Below are 12,261 nucleotides of genomic sequence, written 5' to 3'. Positions count from 1 at the left end.
CCCTACTGGCAAATTCCAAAGCACGGTTCAAGACTCTGCAGACTGCCAGTCGTCCCCAACTCTGTGCGCTTCCATCTTTTATACCATTGCGGAACGATTGCCTGTCTCGTGGTTAGCCAGCAAGGCTCCCCAGCCTCCACCGCGGCGAGGCACGGTCACATGGCTAAATTCTGGCCAATAGGGTGTGAGCAGACGTGAAATGTACACCTCCGGATCCACGGCCTTGCTGCTGTGCTGCGTTCACCCACCCGCTTCCTTCCCGTTTTCTCCTGCCTGCTGGCCTGAATGTGATAGGTTGGTGGGAGCTGGAACAGCATTCTGGGACCACAGGATGCTAGATGGCAGAGCAATGAGGGAGCACTGCTCAGCTGGGGCTCTGACGAGAGGAGGAAATAAACTTGTGCCTTTTTGGCCACTCGTGTCTTGGGTCGTGTTACCGGGAGCCAGGAGAGAGAAGTGGTTGCGAGCCAGACACCCTGGGTTCAACCCCAGGTCCACCACGTCCCGTCAGCGTGACCTTGGGCAAGTCACTTAACGTGTCTATAGCTCAGGCTCTTCACCTGGAGAATGCGAGTAATAAAAATACCCACCCCGGGCTGCTGTGAGAACCAAATTAGTTAATTCCACGTGAAGCGGTTAAAATGATGCCCGTGAGTACTGGCGATTGCACCAGCTGAACCTAGCGTCTAATACGCAGGCTTTCTTCCTTGTATCTACAGCACCCGAGCTGCTCTAGAAATAGTCTGAGCTGAGTTGAACGGACACTAATGCTCCTCATAGAAATACAGGAAGGGGTTTAATCAAGTTTTGTGTACAGTGGAAAAATTAAGTTCAACAGTACTTACGGACCAAAGAGCGCCTTTTTTTTTTTTTTTTAACACATGGGACTCTTCAAGGTTACTGCCCTTTATAGGTAAACGATTCAGAGGGAAAGAAGGTGCCTTTTTCATTATCGACTTCTTGTATTAAATTGTGCAAAATAATCTTCTGTGAGATGATTTGTACAGATTTCCTTCATATATTTTTTCCTGGTAATAAAACAAGGAGAAAAAGAAATCAGCAAATGCCTGACTTCCTAAACATTCTGCTGTTTAACTGGTGTGTCAGCCCCAGGATACAGAGTGCGCTCCAGCCTACGAGCTAAAGGGGGAGGAAGGGGGCACCGCGTCACCACTGATTAGTTTAGCGACCTGCGCACGTGAAATGTGGGGATATCTTAGAATTCCACGATTGTTAAGACATTTGCTCATCCCATTTGATTTCTGTGAGATTCTCTCTTAATTCTCCTTATTTAGGCCCCCAAGGATGGACCCACTGATAAACAGACATTGGAAAAAATACTGGTGGATCCCCTCCGAGTTCAAGCCAGAGCTTGATGAATAGATAGATAAATAAGTAAATAAATAATGGGTTGGGGTTTTTTTAGTGACAAATTCACCTACTGATCTGCATTTGACATTTTCTGTAGCTGGAACTCTGAACTACTCCTGGGGCCTTTCTGAAATGAAGAAGAGGCTCCAGACTTGTTCTGGGCAGCCCAGGAGCCCCTTCCTCTCCCCGGAGAGCCCTCCCTGCAGTGGGCAGCTGGCACTGTCCTCCCCCACATCTGAGCCAAGCAGCCTCCTCCCGGAAGCCCACCCGGTGCCCTCCCCTGGGACTCCTGGTGCCCTCCGTGTACTCCATCACCAGCACCCGTGTCCGAGCCTGCTGGGGTCCGCCAGTGTCCAGGTGAGGACCGTCCAAGGAGGGGTGTTTACAGGTTGAGGGCACAAAGGAATCTCAATCCCTGGTCTGTGCGGGGACCAATGGTTTCCTCACACTTAATTTCTGGCTTCTTAGCTCTGAGTCCTTCTTCCCCTTCTCTTTACCAGGAGGCTATGCTATAGCCCCAACCACTGCTGCTACAGGGCCTCTGGTGAAATACACCCCAAGGGTCCCGAGCCCTTGGGTGGGAAGGATTCAGGGAGGGTGAGCCAGGGGTCCAGGAAAGGACGGTGCCTGCTCTATGGGCCCTGCACGGCCAGCGCCTACCCCCACTTTCCCCGAGCCTGATTCCCTCGATGATGCCCCCAATTCCCACCCGCCCCCCTTGACCCTAACCTGATCCCAGGCCCCTCTGCCTGCCCTCCCCACCCGTACCCCCATCTCCCCGCTCCCGCCCAGGCCCCCGCCTGGCACTGACTGCGAATGCTGCTCCTTGGCCAGGCTGAGGTTGTTGCAGTCCAGGGCTCTGCGCAGGTCATGCTGTTGGCACTGCTGCTGTCGCTCAAGCAGCAAGGCGGCGCGAGCCCGCTGGACCCTCTGCCAGTCCCAATCCATGTCTCGCTGGCGCTCTTCTTCCTGGAGCCTCTGGAGAGAGGAGAGGTGACTCACCACTGCCTGTCCCCAGCAGAAGAGCCCCAGGGGATTGTCTCGAGGAGCCGGCCTTTCATTTTACAGATGGAGAAACTGAGGCCCAGAAGGGGGCAGGTAGGTGAGCAACGTCATGCCGGAAATCAGAGGAGACCCCCCCCCCCGCACCTGTCATCATGCTGGTGGCCCAGCTGATTCCCCCTCTTGGGAGGCCTTGGCTGGTCCTCTGAGCCTGAAGGGACAGCAGAGTCTCAGTTCCAACAGTGGTTCCCAGCCCAGGGCTCCATAAGCAGGGCCCACGGGTGTCAGCTCCTCTGCATCTGGGATGCTACCAGTGGGCAGTGGCACCACCTGGTTGGACACTGGGGTCCTCTGGTCACTTCTAGAAGGTGCTGATGCCACAGCCCCACCCCAGGACAATGGCTCAGGATCTTGGGGGTGAATTTCTCTGTGCCCTTTACAGCAGAGTGCCTTGAAAGTATCGTCTGCACTTGCTGTCTCCTGGCCCTCCTGCCTGTTCTCTCTCCAGCCCATTAGACAGGCTGCCACCCCTCCACCAAAGAGGTGACTGCCCAGTGCTGGGTCCTGCATCCAGTCGGCAGCCCAGCAGTGGCGTTTGACCCAGGGGTTCCCACGCTCCCTCTGAATTCACCACTGCTTGCATCCCTCCTACCTCTCTGGCTGCTCCTTTTCAGGCCGCTTTGCTCTTTATAAATGAAGGGGGTGGGAGGGGAGGGTCCCTCTGTCTACACTCACTCCCTTTGTGATCTCCAGGTTCGCCGCTTTAAATACTCTCAGTGCAGTGATGACTTCCTGTTTATGTCTCCAGCCCAGATCTCATTCTGAGCCCCAGACTCTACATCCAGCTGCCTGCTGGACTTTACTTGGAAGTTGTGTCAGAAAATATAACTTGTCCACCAGTAGCCGTTTTTCCTTCTTTCTTAATAAAAGAATCACCAGCACTTCACTGCCTGGAATAAATACTACATTTCTTCTTTATAGTTTGGGGCAACCTAGTGACTGAGTTGTCCAACGAAATGTAAGTGGAAATGTCTTGTGAAACGTCTAGGAAGTGTCCTTAGCGTTCTTACCCCTTCCTTCTTCCTGCCAGCTGGAATATGCATATGATGACTGGAGCTCAAGCAGCCATCTTGCACTAAGAGGTGGGAACAAGGTGATGAGGATGGCAGAACTTTAGCCAATGGTCGTGGAGCTGCCATACCAGCCCTGGGCTGTTTTCTTAATGATTTAGTCTACATGCAAGAGATAAAGTTCTATTTTCTTTAAGATGGTGTTATTTGGGATTTTCAGCTGAATCCTAGCAGACATAGATATCTAAAGAACACTGCACACAACATATCCAAAATTGTGCTTGTGATTTCCATTCTCCCATGAACTTCCCTCCTGGACTTGTTCCTCCCACCATCTTCCCATCTCTGTAAGTGCCAACTCCTTCCTTCTCGTTGCTCAGGCCAGGATGCCTGGAGTAATCCTTAACTCCTCTGTCTCTCATATGCCATGCCAAACCCTTCAGCCAATTCTGTCGGCTCTAACTTCCAAATACATCCAGAATCCGACCACTTCTCAGCACCACTGCTGCCGGCGCCCTGGCCTCAGCCAGCACCATCTCTGACCTTGACCATCAGCCTCCCCAGTGATCTCTCTCCTTCCTGCCTTATCCCCCTAAGTCCACCTTCAGCACAGCGGCGGGAGGGATCCTGTTAACTGTGAGATCCTGTCTCTCCTCTGCTCAGAACCCGCCAGAGCTCCCCATTTCGGTCACAAAAAAGGCAAAGTCTTCCCCAGTGGCCTGCCAGGCCCTCAATCTTCTGCCTCTTGGACCTCATCCCACCCTCTCCCCTCCCTCCACTCCAGCCACCAGACGCCTCCTTCTCTGAACAGGTCAAGAGGGCCCTTCCTCAAGGCCTTTGCCCTTGCTCTTCATCCCGCCTGATCGTCCTTTCCGCAGACACGTGCAAGCCTCCCTCCACACCTTCAGCCCTTTGTTCCAGAGCCATTGGTCCCCTGATGACCCTCCTCACGCCCAGCAATCTCAGCCCCTTCCCCAGCCTCCTGCCCTCCCTAGCGCTTGTCCTCCTCTCACTAGAACACAGACTCCTTGAGGGAAGCTTCCAGGGCCGAGCGTGACAGTGGCTACAACTAGATGCTTGAGGAAGGTGGCAGGGAGCACAGGGCCCCATCTGAGGTCTTGGGGGGGACAGGCACCAGCCTCTCCTGGACTTGCTGTTTCTGAACCAGGCGGATGTGCTCCAGCTGCTCCCGGCTCATGCCCTTCCAGCGGTCGGGGACCACGCGATGGGGCCCGAAGGAGCTGGCTGCCTGCTGGGGGTTCTCCGAGAGCAGGTCCCCACACAGCAGGTTGGAGATCTCGGCCAGGTTGTCCTCTTGGTCTTGTTTTGTCTCTTGAATTTTCTTTTCCGCTGACTCCAAGGCCTGCTCAGGGCAAGATATTAAGGGAGATGCTCTGAGTGACCCCGGTGGGACTGAGGCACAGGCTGACAAGTCTCACTTGGGGCCCTTGAAGGAAGAATGTGCTCAAGGGCACCGGGGATGGGGGGACTTGTCAGGCATGGATGTGGGGAGGCCCTCAGACCCCCAGCTGCCTGGGAGATGCTGGGTGAGTGGACTGGGCTCAGGGAATCACTACCTGTTGGTCGTGTGCATAACTGCTGCGCGTCTTTGTCTGCAGTGATTTGCCAAAGCAGGGAGCTGCCTCCCCCCCTGTTAGGCTGCCCTCTCCCCTGGGCTTGGCCTCACCCACCCCAGGACAGGGCTGTGTACCCCTCCGTGTGGTCCTGGTCACCCCTGGACGGCGGCGGGCCACAAAGAACAGCCAACCAAGTGATGCACAGCAGTGGTGATTTCTAAAAGGTGCTCCCACTGCCCGCAACCTCAGCCCCAGGGACAAATAAATTCCTGGCCAAATCCCTATTCACATGAGGATGATGGGTGGAGGGAATGGGCCCTGGCTGTGTGATCTGGAGCAAGTCACCTCCCCTCTCTGGGCTGCAATTATTTCTCTGTAAAGTCAAGAGACGGATTAAGAGACATTTGTCAGTGTTACCAGTTCTCTTTTTTTTTTTTTTTCCCGGTACGCGGGCCTCTCACTGCTGTGGCCTCTCCCGTTGCGGAGCACAGGCTCCGGACGCGCAGGCTCAGCGGCCATGGCTCACGGGCCCAGCCGCTCCGCGGCACATGGGGTCCTCCCGGACCGGGGCACGAACCCGTGTCCCCTGCATCGGCAGGCCGACTCTCAACCACTGCGCCACCAGGGAAGCCCCACCAGTTCTCTTTAGTAATGAATGGACAGGGCACTTTTTGAGGTGCCCACACACAGCAGGTGCTCTCAAGGAGGCCAGCTGAACTACGTTACGTAAGCCCACGCCTTGCAGCTGGACAGGCTGGGATTTGAATACTGGACTTGCGGTATTTGGAAGTCCAGTATTTGAATCTGCCAAAGCAACTCAGATTAGTACTTAGGCATCCCAAAGAAAGTCAGTTCCCCACTCTGAGCCCGTTTCTTTATCGATTAAATTGGGTTAATCACGCCCCTCTGAAAGGGTTGTTGAACACAGTGACTAATAAGAGCAACCGATTGTTGCAGGGATTAAAAAGAATTGCCGGGCTTCCCTGGTGGCGCAGTGGTTGAGAGTCCGCCTGCCCATGCAGGGGACACGGGTTCGTGCCCCGGTCCGGGAAGATCCCACATGCCGCAGAGCGGCTGGGCCCGTGAGCCATGGCCGCTGAGCCTGCGCGTCCGGAGCCTGTGCTCCGCAACGGGAGAGGCCACAACAGTGAGAGGCCCGCGTACCACCAAAAAAAAAAAAAAAAAAGAATTGCTATCATTGATGAGTCAGGGAGGCTGGGGCACGCCGGGGAGGTGGCTGTGTGTTTGTCTTCCCCTCCAGACAGAGCCTGGGGTATACACCTGGTTCTTGTTGAATTCTTTCACAGCTGTACAAACCGCCTTTCTGGTGGTGCTTTCCAGATTCTGTAAATGCTTGGCTGTTTCGTCAAACTGCAGCCTTGTCTTCAGGTAGAGATCCTCTGAAAGGAAGCAAAACGCAATCAAACCTTGCGTGCCTGCCCGGAGATCCTTCCGAGATGTGCAGAGCACCCTGCAGAGTAACTGTTTCTCATCACGGCCCCATCCAAAGAAAGGGGGTGTATCGGAAGGCTGTGGGAGATTGACATGAGTCAATTCAAGTAAAGCTCTTAGATGGGTGCCTGGCAGTGTTAGCAATCACCACTGTGGCCTGGTAATGTCTGCCGTGGAACCAGGGGAGAGGGGTTTAGAGGGCAGCATCGCAGGAGGTAAGGTCAGACTTGTTGATCCTTGAAATAAATTTGGTTTTTATTGAGTAAAATGAGAAGGTATTGGTTTTGAGCAAAGGATCCAGCTTAACTTTTAATGGGATCATTCTGGCTGCTGGGTTGAGAAAAGACTATAGAGAGACTAGGGCAGAAGCAGGGAGACCAGTTAGAGGTTACTGCAATGATCCAGTTGGGAGATGCTGACGGCTTAGTCCGGAGTGGTAGCGGAGGACATGGTGAAGGCGGTTGGGATTTGGGATGACTTGCTGCTGGACCGCGTGTGGCATTTGAGGGGAAGGAAGGAGTCAAGATGACTTGGGTTTGGGCCTGGGCAACTAGAGGAACAGAGCTCCCATTGATGGAGGTGGACCGCCAGGTTCAGGGGATGATCAGAGTTTCTTACTGGACACGAACTGATATAGGCTGGACCTATGTCCTGCCCACACACTGAGGGCCGGGAGCGATGCTGAGTTACCCTGAACTCCAGCATCCCACTGGGGCCCGGACAGAGCACAAGCTCAGAAGGTGTTTCCTGCGTGATGAGCACGTGACTGAAGATGCTTAAATCCTGGAACCCGGGTTCTCATGTTTCTTTCTTTGGCCACGTGGCCAAAGTAACATATTAGTGAGACTTAAAAGACAAAATGAAACAAGAAAAAAAAAGGGGGGGGGGATTGTTTTGTTGAAGAAAGTATTGAGACCCATTTGTCTTTTTTGTTCCGTTACCTGCGCATTTTTGGTTGGCGCGGGCCATCTTCCATTCCCTTTGCTGTTGCAAGGACCAGTCCCTGTTTTGTTCCTCTTGGGATTTCTTCCTCTGATAGAAGTTTAAATCCTCTCCCATGAATTTCTGCATTCCTGATACTGTATTCCGAGCATCGTTATCTGACTGCCGGGCTGGAAGATCTTTCTTAAGGGCTAGGGGGTCGGAGAGGTCAAATTCACGGCGAGTTTCTGGCTTCTGAAAGCTCTGTTGGAAATTATTGATAGCTTTACAGAGATTTTTCCTATCTCTCCTTTCCCGGTCTTCTGATATGCATGCGATCTTGTCATTTTGCCTCATTTCAGCAGCTAGAAGAGAGGCAGCATATCCATCAGCTTAAGACTCAGAGGAAAGACATAAATTTGAATCTGAGGCAGGAGATAGATGGGTCCCAAGCTAGGCCTTTACAGCTGGCCTCCCGTGTACATTTCATGGAGCAGGAAAAAGTGGGCTTTGGGCCAGACACTGACAACTAGTCTCCTGTTTGCATTAGAACATAGATGGGCTCCAGGTTAGACATTTAAAATCAGCCTCCTGTTTGCTCTCCGAAATGGAAGTAACAACAGAAACGAGGTAAATAGCCAGGCTTTGTCTCCTGAGGACGCCCGAAGATAACAGTCGTGGCAGGAACAGAGAGGGGCTAACCCTTGTTTGGGTAAAGGATCGAAAGGTCACATATTTCCCATCCTTGGGGCAAGGGAGACATTGCACATGTGCAGAAAGGCTCCTTGGGGGTCAAAAAAGGAGGGGGCACCACTCCATAACAGGTGATGCTAAGGCCGACCCATAGGCCTCTGGGCTGAAATACCATCTTGCAAAAAAATTTGCGCACGCATGCTGGGGAGGGTCCTAGGGCAGGTCACGTGTGGAAAAAGAAGCCAGATGATTGGCCAAAGGTAAACAGACCTGGAAGAACTGCCCTATATGAATGACGTCACCACCTCTTTACTGGGCCCCTCCTCATTAGGGGGGACACCCACACCCTTTCTCTCCCCATGTGCATCTCTGCCCTGCTTCTGTCTTAACTAAGCAAACTGTTTCTCTGTATGCTCTCCCACTTGTTGTGCTGTGTCTCTAATAATAAACTTTGTACCTGTTTTTACAGTTTTTGCCTCCGTGAGAAATGCATTTTTCACTGGGGGCAAGAGCCAGGGGGTGTGGTGACTAGGATTCCTGCTTTTCATCCAAGCTCCCCAGGTTCAATTGCAGGGCAGGGAATTAAGATCTTGCTTCACGCCACCACTCACTGCTGCCTCTCCAAGATCAAATCCACTTAAAAAATGATTTTTAGTGATTCTAAAAGTAATCCAACCTTCCAAAAACTTAACACAACCATTAAAGGATTAGTATTCTGAATATTTAAAAAGCACCTACAAATCAACTTAAAAAAAAAAACAATAAACAGCCTAACCAAAAAGGGGGCCAAGGAGAAGAAAAGGCAAATCAATATAAAGAAACCTGAATAATCAATAAACTTGTGAAAAGATCATCAACCTTACAAGATGGGAAACATCCAATGAATTGGAGAAACATTTCAAATGCAAATAATAGCAGGTATTAGTAAGGATGTGGGGAAACAAAGATTTCTCGTTTACTGCTTGTGGGAGTGTAACTTGGTACACTTTTATAACTTTGGAAAGCAATTTGCCAACATCCGTAAAACTGAAAACATACATATACTATGACCTATCAATTCCATTTCTAGGTACACCAGGGACATGAACATTGGGACATAATGCAGGACAGTCATTAAAAAACTGGAAAAAATCTAAATCAGCCACCAGTAGAGGAATAAAGAAATTGTGGTTAAACTTCATATGACAAAATATCATAAAGCAATTAAAATGAATATTCTGTATGTAGATCACCTATAAATTCCAAAAATAGACTGTTGAATTTTTTAAATGTTGCAAAAGGATACATTCAATATACCATCATTTATGTAAAATTTTAAAACACACACACAAATTTTATATTGTCATGGATGTACATACCTAAATAGTACAAGTACAGAAACATGCATGGGAATGATCACACCTCTGAGAAGGGCAGAAGAGGAAAATGGTAAGGTGGGGGAGAGCTTTAGCTATGTCTGTATAACATTTAATTTTCAAAAAGCATGCTTAAGATATCTAAAGCCAGTTTGGCAAAATGTTCATATCTTGTCTGGTGGTGGGTATGTATATGTCTGTCACGTCATTTTTGTACGTTTGAATTACTTTTTTAAACAAAAAATTTATTGAAGTATAGTTGACTTACAATGTTGTGTTAGCCTCTGCTATATAGCAAAGTGATTCAGTTATACATACATATATTCTTTTTCATATTCTTTTCCATTATGGTTTATCACAGGTTTGAATTACTTTAAGCTAGAATTTTAAAAGGTAAAAGATTTAGAAAATATGAAACAGTATAAAGAAGAAAATCAATTTCACTCATCATGCCATCACTCCAACTTTACCACTGCTGACATTTTGGTATATTTCCTTTCTGTCTTTTTCTAAGCATATTTTTATGTATTTTAAAACATATATTTATATATGTATTTAAACTTAATTGATAACCCACTGTATACACAATTTTGTACCCTGCTTTTTTCTATTTAAAAAATCTTTACAGTGCTTTAAAAGAAATTGCTAGACATGATGGGGGAAAAGGAATACTATTTGAGTATTTGATCTAAGAGCTGGAACACTATTATTTGAACCATATCTGGCTCTGAGTCAGCTCGGGGGTATGAGCTCAGGAGTGTGTGTTGTCTACTGTAAACAGCTGTCCCCGGTAGAAGGTCTTGAACTTTTTGGCAGAAAATGTGTGTGTTTAAAGTTTTTCATACCCAGTTTTTTAAGGAAACAGAGAAAACCATACATTTATCCTCACAATATATTTCCTACAGCTCACATAGAATTCAATAGCTGTTTTTCTTTTAAGTGAGGAAGCATCAGTGCATTAAGTTAATTGAGCACAAGAAATTGTGAAGTTTTAAAAGGAGGAAAAGCATGAAAATTGCAAGTTTTTACATATGTGAGGAAATGTGAACTGTGGTCGAAAGGCACACAGCCCTGAACCGCTAGATGGCCATTCAGGGAATGCTCACCAAAGGTTTCCTGTCCAGCTTTTTCAGTTGCTTCTTTTATCTTCTGGTCACAAACCTGAATATCCCAGGCTTCTGTGTCTCCCTGGGAAAGGAAAACAAAGGGAATTAGAGCCAGATAATTTGATTCAGTTGATAACAATCCTACTGTAAGCCAAATCTTGTCATACCCGGATGCTTTTGCTTATAGCTGGTTCTTCAGCCTGTCTTAAATTTCCCTAGAGCTTCCTTCTCCCCTTCTCAGTCAATAGATCCTCATCCTCAGAACACTGCTTAGGCATCACCTCCTCTGAGGAGTCCTCTCTGATTTCCTCTCCCAGCCCCAGTTGGTGTTCCCTGGCAGCCTTTGCTCGCCTCCCTCACAGCACCGACTCCACTGCATTATAATGTGACCATTTTAATGCCTGCCTCCTCCACTCTGGGCTATGAACTCCGCAAGGTCAAGTATTGCCTTGCTCCTCATCTCCTGGGTCCAGCTCAGGCTTGCCACAAAATAGGAACTCCACTGGCATTTGTCAAATGAACGGACTGGAGGGAATTCCTGGCAATGTAGAAAATCCGGCTCAGAGAGAGGAGAATCACGTTCCAGTCTCTGGCCATTAACTCCAGGCAAGCTCTCTCCCCACTGCAGGACTCAATTTGCCTGTCTGGCAAGGGACAGGGGGCATTATCTGGTCTGTTAAGGTCTCTCCCATCCTCAGCAAAGTCAATACATGGAACAAATCTTCCCGGCAAAGCCTGGAGCCGTCTGCAGCTGTGCCTGGATCAAAAGTTTCATTCCAAGGGTTCATCACCTCTTGTTTCCCGCCGCCCCCCTCGCTCGCCCCCAGCCCCTCCTCCACATTCCCTCCTGGCCCCTTTCCCTTCCGGGCCGGAGGGTCTCACCCCGATGATCCTGTTCCTGGCATTGAAGATCCGTTTCTGCCTGCGCAGCTCCGCATATCTCCTTTTGGCCAGGCCGAAGTCCTCCTCCAGGTCCTTGAGCTGCGCTACCTCCATGACTGCGAATCGCCAAGAAATTCTAAGAGGTTTTTAAAACATGCGAGATTAAAAGAAAAGACAAACATAAAACAAGCTCAAGCCAAGCGAGGCTGGCTCCCTAGGAGGTTGGGCTGGTGGGATCTGAGCCTGCTCCAGAAGTTCTCAGTCCGGCCTTCTCCCACCGCGCCACAGGCGAGGAGACCCAGTTTCCTCGGAAACATAAATAACTCCGGTTGCTAAGAAACAGCGCAGGGCTCGCTCGTGTTCTCGCTTTCCTCTCGCGAGACGGCGCAAGGCCCTTCCCGCGCTTTTCTGGTCGGCGTGTGAGGACGCGGCAGAGGCGCGGAGGGCGCAGCCATGGGCCTTCTGGAGCTGCTGCTTGTGGAGAATTTTAAGTCGTGGCGGGGCCGCCAGGTCATAGGCCCCTTCAGGAGGTTCACCTGCATCATTGGCCCCAACGGCTCCGGTAACTTGGGACCTAGAACGCCCCCGCCTGCCACGGTCGTCAGGGCCTCTTCCCGCCTGAGGGGACGTGAGGGTGGCCTCGCGGCCTGGACTCGGGCTCGACCCTCGCTGTCCACCCCGGGGACGGGGGATGGGGTGGGAGGCGACCCTCAGACTCCGCCCAGGGCGGGTTGGAGGTGGCAGGGAGTTGCTTGCCGTCCACCCTAGGTTGACACTAGCCCTCGGCCCCGGACCCCCGGCCCTCCGACAGCACCCCCAGGGGCCTGAGCTT

General features: G+C 50.5%; 2 protein-coding genes across 2 annotated transcripts in view; one reads left to right on the top strand and one right to left on the bottom strand.

Moving 5' to 3' along the window:
• Positions 1-845: 845 nt before the first annotated feature.
• RIBC2 (RIB43A domain with coiled-coils 2) lies at positions 846-11,728 on the bottom strand. The gene is made up of 7 exons (XM_029206133.1): positions 11,430-11,728; positions 10,548-10,629; positions 7,414-7,758; positions 6,302-6,420; positions 4,579-4,806; positions 2,183-2,349; positions 846-1,028 (listed from the first exon to the last, which is right to left on the bottom strand). Exons 1-7 carry the CDS (start codon positions 11,541-11,543, stop codon positions 950-952), a joined length of 1,134 nt encoding a protein of 377 aa, XP_029061966.1. The 5' UTR covers positions 11,544-11,728; the 3' UTR covers positions 846-949.
• A 154-nt stretch (positions 11,729-11,882) lies between these two features.
• The window catches only part of SMC1B (structural maintenance of chromosomes 1B), an 85,573-nt gene continuing 85,194 nt past the window's right edge, over positions 11,883-12,261 (top strand). Inside the window, exon 1 of the mRNA XM_029206744.1 lies at positions 11,883-11,991. Coding sequence (XP_029062577.1) covers positions 11,883-11,991 — 109 coding nt within the window. The remainder of the gene's footprint in view (positions 11,992-12,261) is intronic.

Source organism: Monodon monoceros, unplaced genomic scaffold (genome assembly GCF_005190385.1).
Source record: "Monodon monoceros isolate NGI ecotype Baffin Bay Population unplaced genomic scaffold, NGI_Narwhal_1 Super_Scaffold_6, whole genome shotgun sequence".
Lineage (NCBI taxonomy): Eukaryota > Metazoa > Chordata > Mammalia > Artiodactyla > Monodontidae > Monodon > Monodon monoceros.
This window is presented reverse-complemented; position numbering and strand designations above follow the sequence as displayed.